At 43.3% G+C, this 13,411-nt stretch overlaps 2 protein-coding genes across 2 annotated transcripts in view; both read right to left on the bottom strand.

The window, feature by feature from the left end:
• Positions 1–46: 46 nt before the first annotated feature.
• On the bottom strand, positions 47–4,960 carry lrrc58a (leucine rich repeat containing 58a). Its single transcript, XM_027010170.3, has 4 exons — positions 3,670–4,960; positions 2,661–2,789; positions 2,096–2,373; positions 47–1,800 (listed from the first exon to the last, which is right to left on the bottom strand). Exons 1-4 carry the CDS (start codon positions 4,125–4,127, stop codon positions 1,556–1,558), a joined length of 1,110 nt encoding a protein of 369 aa, XP_026865971.2. The 5' UTR covers positions 4,128–4,960; the 3' UTR covers positions 47–1,555.
• A 2,712-nt stretch (positions 4,961–7,672) lies between these two features.
• fstl1a (follistatin-like 1a) overlaps positions 7,673–13,411 on the bottom strand; it is a 14,495-nt gene continuing 8,756 nt past the window's right edge. Inside the window, exons 7-11 of the mRNA XM_027010167.3 lie at positions 10,994–11,112; positions 9,008–9,120; positions 8,611–8,721; positions 8,365–8,465; positions 7,673–8,210 (exon numbers count right to left, since the gene is read on the bottom strand). Coding sequence (XP_026865968.2) covers positions 8,169–8,210; positions 8,365–8,465; positions 8,611–8,721; positions 9,008–9,120; positions 10,994–11,112 — 486 coding nt within the window. The 3' untranslated portion in view covers positions 7,673–8,168. The remainder of the gene's footprint in view (positions 8,211–8,364; positions 8,466–8,610; positions 8,722–9,007; positions 9,121–10,993; positions 11,113–13,411) is intronic.

Here is a 13,411-nt window from a genome sequence, read left to right as displayed (position 1 = left end):
CTGGTAGTCACACTTAGCGCCTATACCGCCCCTAGTGTAGTCAAGACAATATTGCCAAACATGAACTAGTTTCATACAATTCCTGTCGTATTCAAAGATGTATTACTAGCTGCATTAATACAAGTCAGCAGCAACAATAAACATTATTATATATGAACATAATATTAATAGCAGCTAACAATTCGTTATCAAGATATTAGCATAATAATATGAAAATATTTTTCAGCAAAGATGTAAGTGGTAGTGTAGTCAACAGCTGTCTGTCAGGCAGTGACGTTCTGGTAAATATTTTGCAGGTAAGCTTGCTATGTGCACTACTAAAAAAATGAAAATGTTTCACTGTTGCATGTTGAACCAAATTGCAAGAGCTAATAAATTGATAAGTAAAAGACTGGAATCATTAGACAGTGATCAAACTAACTTGATTATAAGTTCAATCATTATTGTGTGTATCCTCTATATGTTTGCCTATAAATGTTTATCTATAAATGTTTAATGTTTATTAATCATGATTCTGGTTATAAACATTTGTGAACAGAGAAAAACAGGCAGTCATAGAACTTAATGTCACTTCAACTAATGTCGCTTGACCCAAAGCTTAACAACACCATTGTCCTATCTACCTCTATAACTATAATTGTTATAGAGGTAGATATGACACCGGTGTTGTTAAACATACACAGGCTGATAAAAGTATATAATAATATGTGGCAAGTGATGATATCTCCTGATAGCGTGATATGACATATAAAACACGCGTGCAAACAAGTTATTAACTGATACCTAGCTGAAGAAGTGCAGAATCTGTTTTATTATCAGTTTTACTGTGGAGTCGTTTACCTGCAAATTATAAGCAGACCCAATGAATATAGCATTACTATGTTAATCTGAAAACAGGTGAATGTATATTATATTCTCAAAAAATAAGAATGATGGTTCTTGAATCGGGCCAGTATCTGCAATCTTCATCTTCGCTGTAGCGTCTATATGTGATGGTAAAAGAAAGTCAGGAATGCTCTCAAACATAGTGGGTATCATATTTAGATGGACATCATGCTCGAGAGAGCACAATCATAACCCAAAGAAGAGAAGAAGAGGTGCTGCATAAACGCCTTACTTGAGGAGGGCATCAGCTCGCGTGCCAGGCCAAACGAGCTCAAAGCTTTAGAACTCAAAGCGCTCTGTTTTTCATGTTTTAAAAAAGCTTTGACATAGGTATAATGCTTGCAGAATAAGTCAACAAAGTCTGTGGACCTTGCACAGCATTTTGTTGGCAGCAACAACATGGAAAAAATTGAACAAAAAGGGCACAGTTAAAGAGTAACTATCAGTGTATACGGCCATGTGTTGATACTAAGATGGACAAAACTGGAATTAGTGGTAAATTGTCAACTGGGAGCTGTGTAATTACAATGAAAATGTTGATCTCTCGGTTTGCTGAAATGCAAGCCAACAGTGTTTAAAACGTTTTGTCCTAATGAAACAGTAAAGCAGACTCGTGCTTAACAAATGCTCTTGTAAAGGTTTCAGAGAGTCCCTGTAGACAGGCATGTCATCATGTCAGTAGTCCCAGACCAGCTTCCCCAAAACGATTACAAGACAGGGGCGATCCCAGCAGCACCCTCTGCAGCCTGGTTGCGGGCACGTCGCCCTCGCCCTCCGACTCGCCGTGGCTCTGTGGGTTGCAGCCGCAGGGAGAGGTGCATTCTGGGGAACAGAGGTAGTCCATGAGGGGCAGCCGGAACTTGCCACAGAAATCCACGAACTTGATGTGGCGCACGCACGAGTCGAAGTACACACCTGGAAGTGGGGTGACACAAACGTGGGCTGAGGGGGACAGCGAGACTCAGAGGCCACCTGATAGTTGGTTTTATGTAAGGCTGGCTTTTCCCAGACAGCTTTTCTTTAAGTGCCTCCCCACAATTGGAAAATGACAACAATGAATCTACACTCTACAGACTGTGACACAAAACACACAAGAGTCTGGAAGGTGGGCAATTTCATTTTCCTGAAAGGCTGCCAAGTCTGTATATTTAACAGATTCGGGTTAAGGCCTTAAGTGTGCAGAACGCGATCCCTGATTTGGCTCTCTGACCTGCACATTTGGGATTGGGGCACTTGCTGGCCGTGTCCAGGTAGTGGGACAGGCTGGCCGGAAGGTCACTCGGCAGGTACAGAACGTTCCGGGACTTGATGGTTCGTCCGGCCAGCTCAAGCAGGGACGGCGGATTGTAGGTCATGTCCTTGACAAAGCGCACTACCAGCGGGTTGCCCCGGAGGCTGAGCTCCTGCAGATGTACCAGGCTGAGGATTTCCCGAGGGAGGAATTTCAGGAGGTTGTTATGGAGACTGAGAGACAGCAAGGAATGCAGCCTGAAAGGTTGAGAAAGTATCTTGGTATTTTTAATGATCCGTTCAGTGTTTTATAATACTTTTCAAACAAAATTGCTGAACCTATAATAGATTTTCTAATTGTACAGATCATTATGTCATTTGAATATATAGCAAAATATGAATGGTCGTCCTTGGGTGCAAATCAAATGTATTGGAATCACAGGAAACAAATCTTGCCAACCGTATGATGTGACGTCTCACTCGACATGATCCAGGCTCATTCTGTTCGGTGGACCGCGTCAAAATCTCCACCTTGGGGGCGTTACCTGCTGAGCTGAGGTGGGACGCTCTGGATGCAGTTGTCGCACAGCACCAGACACCTCAGTTGCCCCAGGTTGGCCAGCTCGGGCGGGATGGAGGAGATCATGTTCCCGCCCAGATACAGCATCTCCAGCCTGTGGTGCACCGAGTCCGAGCTCCCAGGCCATTATACGAGACCACCAGGGAGAGACGCGGCTACGTTAGGTCTGTTTAACAAATCACTGTGAACACACTAGAAGTGCTAGAGATCAGACGGAAGGGCAGAAGAGTGCACACTCAGCACCTGAAAGCAAACGAGTCAAAATTCAGGCAAGATGTAATGTGTTGAAATTCTCAGGTCTAATTACAGATCGCCGCTTGCAATATTTCCTCTGCTCTTTTACTGAGTTTACGGTGTCGGTGGCTGATTTTATTTTAAAAAATATAGAATACTGCACTACCAAAATATTACTACGTTTGATTGTGATGTGACAGTGTGGCCAAAGTGACACATTAATGATGCCTGAATGGACAGGATCCCTAACAAGTATATGGGAGCTGAGAGGTGTGACAGGGCCCATTTGTTGAGCAGCATTGTAATGTCTGAAACGTGTTGATTTTGAGCGCTAAAGGGACACGCGGTGTCTATCGGATTGTTTTGCTTGCAGAGGGCAATGTTGTCATAAAGTCTAACCAAAAACCCAGTGAATGCAGAAATAATACTCCTACTCTAAACTGGTAGGACAAATATGGCACCTGGCTGGTAATAGCAGTGGATAAGGTCATTTCTTTAACCCCTACAGCTTGGACTTGAGTCCAAATCCCAGTTGTGCCCCAGACTGTGTGAAAAAGACTAGGCTGCAGCAAGGCCTGTCATGCCTGTGTATCTACTCGACTTATCAGAAGAAAATTAGAGACTTACATGTGGAAAAAAATAAAGCACTATCGATCTTTGCCCCAGAATGTTTATTTGTCTGTTTGTTTAGCATACTGGTACCGATGTCACCCAAAAGCCGAGGCTTGAACTCTACCTACCTTGTCAGGTGCTCTATTTCTGCGGGGATGCCTTTTAATCGGTTTCCACCCAGAGACAGGGACTGTAGGCGGCTAAGTTTCAGAAACTGCACTGGAATCTCTCTAAAGCGGTTCCCACTGAAGTTTAGCGTCTGGAGGTTTTGCATGGACCCGAAAAATTTGGGAAACGACGTTTCATCCAAGTTGTTATTTTTCGCAACGAATGTTTTTAGGTTTGTCAATCGTGTTATGTCATCCGACAGGACTGAAATCGCGTTGTTGCTTATATCCAGATATTCCAAGTTGGGAAGCAGACAGACAGAGCTCGGGAAAAATGCGATGCTGTTGTAAGTGAGGTAAAGCCGCTGAACCCGATTCCTTTGGCCGTCTTCAATCTGGTCCAGGTTCAGCTCGAATAAATGTAGACGCGACAGGTTTAAAACCTGGTTTCCCTCGTTATTTGTGTGGAGAACCTCCATATGTAAAGCGTAACAAAACGCCAAAGGATATCGGTTACCGTTGTCAGCGATGAGGTTGGAAGATGCAGCCGCACCGAAACATCTCACAAGCCGAAGGTGCGGTTATTACAGGTGAGAATTTTTTTTAAAAAATACTGCTTATCGGTCAGATCGTAAAGCTGGAAAGACCTGCTTGCTCGAGTTTTTTATTCAACATTTCGGTAGAGCGATCGCAGAAGGAGGCAATTTATACCGCCTATTGACACCTCTCAGCACTTAGGAGTTCGACTGCCAGATCAAATACATCCGTTCGCGCTGACCCAGCCTTTCAGCGGTCAACATGACTTCGTGTAGCTTTCCACTACTGGAAACGCATAAGGTTACAAACTATGGATTTATTAACTGTTTTTTTTTTTGTTGTTGTTGTTTTTTGTTTTTTTTACATTTACCTTTTATCCAAAGCAACTTACAATTATGACTGAGTACAACTTGAGCAATTGAGGGTTAATTGCCCAAAAGCAGCAAGCAACTGCCCAAAAGCAGTTCTACTACCGGTGACTGCTATGTTCAGGGTAGCATGTCATAGATTACTATGCACAACTCGCTCTACATATGCCCAGTACTGTGTACTGTACTAAATAATTGCACTGTCAACTCATTTTGTATTTGTCCTGTCCTGTATTTATTATTGTTTATTTAATGACATTTTGCACTATATTGGACTGTATGCACTTGTGTAGCATGTTGTCTGTGGTCCTGGAGGAACATTGTCTCGTTTTGTTGTGTATTTGTATATAGCTGAAATGACAATAAAACCTCTTTGAACTTGACAGTGGTGGGGCTTGAACCAGCAACCTTCCAATTACAAGTCAAGTTCATTAACCACTTAGCTACCACTGTCTTGTTTATGCTGGGTTTTGTGAGTATCTACTGATTGAAATTGTAATCAATAAATATGTATACTGGTCAGTGATTTTGTTACAGAACTCAGTTTACTGACCAGAGTATGTCAAGTGTGCTGTAAGACAACCAACCAAAATTAATGGGTAAACGCAGGCTAAACCAAAATGTCACACAGAACACAAGGGAAATAGGCTACACTGAGGTACTCTGAGCTTGAGCACTTCCACGACTGGTCCTTGGCCAAATTTTTAGTTCAAAATTGTAGTGAAACCACAGCTATGATTAAATGTAGTTTGAGAGTCCCATTGCCTTGATATCCATTTTCTCACAACCCCAGCAGATTATGATTTTCAAACTGCAAGAGCATTAACTGATCATTCTTTAGCAGTGGACCACACAGTTTATCTCGTGCATAGCACTATGAAGATAACAAGAGTCAATGGGTTTAATTTCAAGAGGGCAATATACCATAAAGAGTGACCCAATAAAGACCTTAACACACTGAGCTTCTCCGATTAGAAACAATGTTATCTTGATAGTGTTTTTAGGTTTGGGCTTTTTTTTTTCCATGTCCTTAATTCATTCATTAAAATGATTTTATGATTCTTGTATCTGCACCAAGAGATGTTTGATGTCCACCAGTTCATCAGTCCAACTGCACTTTCTGATAACTTCCCATTCATTCTGAAACTCACACTTAAAACCATAAAACAATATCAAAGTTAATAGAGAGAATGTCCATCACAGTCTCAGTGCACCCTACCTAAGCATCCTATCCAGGCACCTCACCCAGCCGGCTTCCGACTTTATACCCCTTTTCCCGCCAGAGCACTGCTGTTTATGGTGCTCAAGGTCTTTTCACACCTGTTCAAGATAGCTAAGCTATCATTGTGGATGGTGGATCAGTAGACCCTTGTGAGCTGTGGGCCAGCTTGCCCTCATCTGAACCAAAGACCTTGCATTGAGAGCTGTATCCATGACAGAGCATACATCAAAGAGGACTTTCATTTTCTTCCTTTTCCTTCCCAGAACCAATCCCAAGTGATGTTCACTGGTCTTGTATGACCAGGCGTGGAACTGTGCCACTATTTCTAGCTGAGCTTTGAACATCCTACAAGTACCATTGCCATTGTACCTGGAGAGGCAGACAGGCAACATGAACAGTGATAGTGTCTATACCTGCTTGGGGTAATGTGTCCTGGAGCACCATCATAGCAGGCTCTGCCAATGATCACCTACAGTATTCTTGGAAATCTACCTTCTTACAAGCTTGTTGTTTAGCCATTTAATGCAGTAAGGTGTGGTTGGACGTGTTTAATGTACCAGAGGTACTGTGGTTGACTCTTGAAAATGTGCTGCATGATTCCTTGGAAATGTTTAGCCTAAGCAGAGTGGGGAATCTATGGAAGCAGCAGGTTCACAGCTGCTTGTGCCTTAGCGAGTGAAACCAGAAATGAAAAAGACCAGAAACTGTGTAGGAGTTATTTATTAAATGTAAAATGATACGTTTAGGTTTTTAGAAATACTACTTTTGTGAAGGCTTTTTTGCATAGTTGGTCATAGTTGGTGTGACACCCACACACACCCACTGAAGTTTCACTATAGCTGCCAACTGAATGGAAAATGAGTGACATTATTAGTTAATTTATTCTTGGGTTTTGTTTTGTTTTTGTTTTTTTAAACATTAATGTTACTTGAGAAATATACTGTAAGGGTTGGCACCAGGCTGAGGCCCCCTCCGGCCACCAGAGGGAGGCCTCGAGTCAACTACACCACTAATCAGGCTTAACACCCAACAGCTGGGCTAGGCCTATATAAGCCCAGTGAGGCAGTCATTCAGTGTTGGGTCTTTGCCAAAGTTTTGAGCTGAGCTCCTAGCTGGTAACGTCAAGTATTGAGGTCTGTGAGCCCTTGTGCCACACCTCACTTCTGTGCTGTGAGGGTGTTTTTACACGTCCCCTCTTCTCTCCAGTTTTCCCTCTTGAGTCTGTCTCTCTCCTGAGGCTTCCTTTAGCCATTCAAGTTCCTCCCCGTTTTCTGGTTTTGTTTGGGAAGCTTTAGTTCGGTTTTCCTCAGTGTAGCAGGATTACCATTTCCTCCCATGGCATGCTTTGTTCTCCCCTTTTCCACACTTGCGTGGTTAGTTTTTGTTTTACCTGATCCAAGATCTAACTGTTCTGCACACGGGCCTGTCATTGTTGGAATGTGGTTGCTCACCCAGTAGGCTGTTGGTGTTGTCACCTAGTTGACCTGGGTTTGAGCCCACCTTACATATCCAATGTTCTTTTTTGCATGCTGTTGCCCGCCACTGTTGCTTGAATGTGCCGGCGTGGCTTCTTGGTGTAGGGGTGTCTCCTCCACAAATAATTAAAATACCGTTAATATATTTTTCTACACATGCCTACCACTTTGTCTCAACCCATTCTACACACAATTTGTGTTTTTACATTTTACATTTAAACAACTGGGCTTTGGCTGAAGCTGTGGGAGTGTGCTTACACTTTGCCTACAAAGCCACAAGAATTGTTAAATGTACTTCCTTTGGCTTGATATCAATTTTCTCATGACGGCAGCAGATTTTTCTGCTTATCGATCTGCAGTACCATCCACTGATAACTCAGCAGTAGATTGCATAGTCTATTTAGTGCATATGACTATCAAGATAACAAGAGTCAGTGAGTTTTATTGCAAGAGGGCAATATACCATAAAGAGTGACCCGATAAATATCTTAACACATATCTGACACTGTACATACTGACCGTCTCAGATTAGGAACAACGATATCTTGATAATGGCTGTAGGTTTGCTCTTGTTTTCCATGTATTATGATTTTGTTTCCTGTATCTGCACCAAGAGATGTTTGATGTCCACCAGTTCGTCAGCCCAACCGCGCGTTCTGATAACTTCCCATTCATTCTGAAGCTCACACTTAAAACCGTAAAACCATGTCAAAGTGAACAGAGAGCATGTCCGTCACAGTCTCAACATTAAAACCATCCACCCAAACAACACTCACATAAAATGAGAAGGATTAACACAGTGATATATAAGACGACGTGAGGAAAGAACGTCTCATCATGACTGTCAGTACGAATCCAGTACCACTGTAGACTGAGGAGAAGCAGTAAGCTGGATCCATGCGCTGTCATCCTCCTTCCTTAAACCTCTTTGGTGCTCCCTTTTATCTTCTCTACAGTCTCCTGAAGTAGGACAACATACTGATGAAACGTTTGCTTAAGAGCACAGTTAATAAATCATGTCTCAGGGAGTCTCCCGGCCCACGAATGATGCCAGGTCTGTTGTGACTTAACTGCCATGTAGTCAGAGATACTTCTGAAGCTACGCGGTACTGACCTGATGTTTGTTCAGCTCTGCCACTCTGCGCGTCCACTCCTCTTCTGTCGTCTCCCGGTCTGCATCTTCTGCCTCCTCCAGAGCAGACAGCTTCTCTGAACCTGGCAAGGAAAAGACAGATGTGCAGACGAACAGACGATCAAGGCAGGTGAGCTGGCAGATGCACAGAGAGTCGCAATATGGGGAAAAAAACTCTCCCATAGTAGAGAGAAGACGGCGAACTGGGCTCCGCCAGTTTCCACTGACCGTCGCAGGCGACGGCGGTGCAGACCCAGTTCCCGCAGGCGCACACGCAACGGTTGCAGTTCATCTGCGTCTCTGCTCCATCCTCGTACGTCTCGTCCTCCAGAGCACACTCTGCGTGTGGCGAAGCAAAATGACAACAGCAACAGCTATTGTTTCATTCAAGCGTCAACGCTCAGAGAGTCTTTTAGAGACAGCGGACTCCATTCACCTCTCTGGAGAGCCATGCCGGAATGTAAAACTGTCTCTTCGCAACTGAGACGTGACTCTGGCTATGTAGTAGATCATGCAGGCATGGCTGGTGGGCTAGCTAGCTAAGGTGCTTGGCTAACTCCGGGTCCTTAAACGGGATCGGTCCTAACAGAATGTTCAGCAGGTGGAGAGTTGGTGGGTAGCTTACTCTTCTCTGGAGGGTTAAAGCCAGGCTTGAGGCAGCTGAGGAACTCATCAAAATCCAGCTTCCAGTCAGCATTCTCATCGGAGAGGTCAATGAGGGCATCCACACAGAGACTCCTACACAGACACACACACACACAAAGACACACACACACATTATTTGCACCATGTTCTTTGGATCATATTTATGAAGCTTTTCAGTGAAAGGTGGGGGGGGGGGGTGTCACAAAGCTAGTCTTTGTGTATTTACATTTAGAGTATTTAACAGAAGTTCTTGTCCAGAGAGATCAAGTAATTGTTGACTTCTTACAGAATTGTTTACTTCATAAACTAATGATGGTAGTAACATGTAGTGACATGGTGGAGGCATGGTAGTGACATGGTACTGACATGATAGTGAAATGGCAGTGATATAGTAGTAGTGGCATGGTAGTGACATGGCAGTGATAGGGTAGTAGTGACATGGTGGTGACATGGTAGTAGTGACATGGTGGTGATATGGTAGTAGTGATATGGTATTAGTGACATGGTGGTGATATGGCAGTGATATGGTAGTAGTGACATGGTGGTGATATGGTAGTAGTGACATGGTGGTGACATGGTAGTAGTGACATGGCAGTGATATGGTAGTAGTGACATGGCAGTGATATGGTAGTAGTGACATGGTGGTGACATGGTGGTGATATGGTAGTAGTGACATGGTGGTGACATGGTAGTAGTGATATGGTAGTAGTGACATGGTGGTGACATGGTGGTGACATGGTAGTGCATGTTGAACTGGCAGACATTCATAAGATAGCATTGCTGGGGTTCTGCATTAATGTCTCTACTGGTCTGACTGATGTCCTTAAATCTGAAAGATTTAGACTGAAATATAGGCCAAGGACTCTAAATGTAAACATGTGTGCTTCTTATAAAATAAGTAGCACTCGTTTAACCCATCATAACCCTTTTTTTTTTTTTTAAGAAAAGCTTATAGTGTTTTGTGAAACTCAGAAATGCTACAAGAAAAAAAAACTGTCACCCCTTATACATTCTATTAGGTTAAGGAATTATTGTGGTGATTTACAAATGGTTACTGTAGCACAGTAATTGGACCTATTTCTAAAATTCACATATTTTCTGAAAGAGTTTTTGATGGTTTATAGGATTAGCTCACTGGGCTGCGTTTAAGACCAGCGAGACTACAGGAATGGCCCCTACATCAAGGCTGCGTGCTAAGAAATCCGCAATCCAAATTAAATCTTCTACCACTGAAACGTCCATATATGGGAAACTGGCGCTGGTTTAACATAATCCATGCTAAAGATTAAGGAATGGAGCTGTTTTCTTCATAACAATGCACCAAAACCTGAAGGGCGCTATTAAACGTCTGCATTGACTGATACAGCAATATAGAAGAATGAACAACAATAATGGTGTAGGAAATGAACTAATGTAAACACCGAATTTAGAGTTTCAGGACCACATGTGAAATTCATCTGAAAATTGTAAGTTACAGTGTTAATCCTGTAATAAATATAACAGGATTGGTCCGATTATTTATTTATTATTATTTTTAAATAGCTTTCACTGAAATAATAAACCAAACCCGCCACTTCCCTCCCACGTTTTCTCAGGACGTTGGATTTCTCTCGTTTCTAGCTCTACGTTCTCAAAAAGCAGTTTTACAAGGTCAAAATCCCCCATGTGAGACATAAGGAAAGCGGTTGAGGGGAGGCCCCATCAGAGAGCATTCCAAAATATTGAAGTGACCTGGTGACTCGTGAGTGGGTGTGGCCAAAATACACCAGTCCGGCAGAGAGTAAACCCTGTACTCCGAAATTTTAAACATGTTTCTGTGATAAGGCCAAGGTGTTGTAGTGACCTGACCACAGCAGGTGATGCAATGTTAGAGCTGTCTGACATGAAAGTAGTGGTGAGAATAGAGTGAAAGTTTGTGCGGGTGTGTGTGTGTGTGTGTGTTTGTGTGTGTGTGTGTGTGTGTTACCTCAGCAGCTGGTCATTCTCCCTGTCTGCAGAGGAGGAGATATTGATGGCTGTATCGTTGTGCTGGACCAGCCTGAGAAGCTCTGTGGAGTCCAGTTGCCCGTCTCCATTGTCGTAGCTCTGCGGCAAGACACAAGGACAGTACACTTCACACAGGGACAGTACACTTCACACAGGGACAGTACACTTCACACAGGGACGGTATACTTCACTCAAGGACAGTACACTTCACACAGGGACAGTACACTACACGCAGGAGCAGTACACTCACACTCTCTTGCTTTGCCTAGTCATACTGTCATTTTACACCTCTAATTAATAAATTGCCTTCACTCTTGCTTAAAGCCTAAAAATCTTCTCCAAAAGCTGTGCTGAGTCACTTGCACTATGGATGTTCTTGCTCTGTGTCTCTTAGCGGGAAGTGTGCTGTTCTTGGCCTGTGTCTGTTATGTGTCTGTTTTACTGTTTATCAAATGGACTAAGCGACGCCTGGCTGTCAGAAATCACTTGGCCACAACAGCAACACCTGGTGGTTAAGCAGTAAAGCTCTTAATAGTAACTTTGTGGTTATGGAGGGTGAAATGCACATTACAAAGAGTACACTAGTGGAGAATAATGTTGTTACTCAGGAAAACTCTGTGTGTGGTTGTGTGTGTGTGTCAGTGCAGAAGAAAGCACCTTGACCTACATTCCTACGTTTGTTAGATATCTATGGCAAGGAACTGAACTCTCTCACTCAACTTTTCCTAATTTCTGAGCTTTTAACAAACTCTAGTTCCTCTACCTGACAACTTGATCCTGCCCCCACTCTTCTTAAGAATTCTTCTGCTATTTCTGCTCCCTTCTGTCATCTCATTAATGCATCCCTTACTTCAGGTTATGTTCTTTCAGCTCTTAAAAAACCTGGACTAAATATTGCACTTCTTGGTAATTACTGGCGCATTTTCAATCTCCCCTTTCTAGCCAAGATATTAGAAAAAGGTGTAGCCACTCAACTGCAGTCTGTCTTAAATACACAGGCTCCATTTGAACCTTTCCTTTGGTTTCTTTTATATGCGCAGCACTGAGACAGCCCTGAGACAGCTCTGAGACAGCCCCGAGACAGCCCTGAGACAGCCCAGAGACAGCACCGAGACAGCTCCGAGACAGCTCTGAGACAGCACTGAGACAGCTCCGAGACAGCCCCGAGACAGCTCTGAGACAGCCCCGAGACAGCACTGAGACAGCCCCGAGACAGCCGAGACAGCTCCGAGACAGCTCCGAGACAGCCCCGAGACACCACTGAGACAGCCCTGAGACAGCACTGAGACAGCCCCGAGACAGCACTGAGACAGCCCTCTTACAGATCTTCTCTCCACTGATTCTGGTGAACTGAGTATTCTCCTCCTTCTAGATTTAAGTCCCGCATTTGACACAACTAACCATAACATACTCACTCATCACCCGCCTCTCAACCTTTACTAACACGGTTCTTGACTGGTTCACGTCATATATTTCAGATAGAACACATTTTATTGTTTTTGGTAAACACAAATCTCACACTGATTCCGTCACTCCAGGTGTTTCCCAGGGATCAGTCCTTGGCCCACTCCTGTTCATCATCTATATGCCACCCCTTGGTCAGATTATCCGCAGGCATGGTCTTCCTTTCCACTCTTACTGATGACACTCAGATTTATATTAACACCAAGGCTACCACCTCCTGTTTTACTCTCTTGCATCCAAGATCTCAAGCAGTAGATGAACATAAACTTCTTAAAACTAAACACTGACAAAACAGAAGTTCTACTTATTGGCTCGAAATCCAAAATCTCCAAATTCTCCAATTTTAAATTCATTCCGGATGGTGTCTCAGTCAAATCGGGTTAGAATCCCTGGTTCACGCCTCCCGCCATGACCGCTTTAACTCTAACATTGGCGTCCCAAACGAAACCACCTGTTCACTTCGATCCGTACGCTTTGGTCCACTGATGCAGGTACCCTTTCCGGCCCAAAGTTCAGACCGATGTCTGTAGGAGGCAGATGCTTTGGTGTCATGGAACACTCTACCTCAATCTCCCCGTCTCTTCTCTTCACTTCCCTCTTTCAAATCACAACTTCATACATACCTCTTTTCTCAACATTTCTCATAACTTCTCTTCCTGTTCGTAATTGTTAATTAATGTGCCAATTAATGTTTTGGGGGGGGGGGGTTTCTCTCCGTCTTTATTGTTACTGTAAAGCGAACTTGAGTCTGTGATAGGAACTGTATAAATGAAACACTGTTGTTATTATTATTATTACAATGAAAGCAAAAATAAAAGGCATTTAAAAACCTACCATGTCAGCATTGTTATGTTTTTGACTGTTGGGACAACCTGACAATCAAGTAGAAAAGAGCACACACACACACACACACACACACGCACACACACACACA

The sequence above is a fragment of the Electrophorus electricus genome, chromosome 18 (assembly GCF_041902795.1).
Source record: "Electrophorus electricus isolate QZ-2024a chromosome 18, ASM4190279v1, whole genome shotgun sequence".
NCBI classification, from domain to species: domain Eukaryota; kingdom Metazoa; phylum Chordata; class Actinopteri; order Gymnotiformes; family Gymnotidae; genus Electrophorus; species Electrophorus electricus.
Note: the sequence above shows the minus strand (reverse complement) of the source record. Positions and strands in the feature narration are given on the sequence as shown.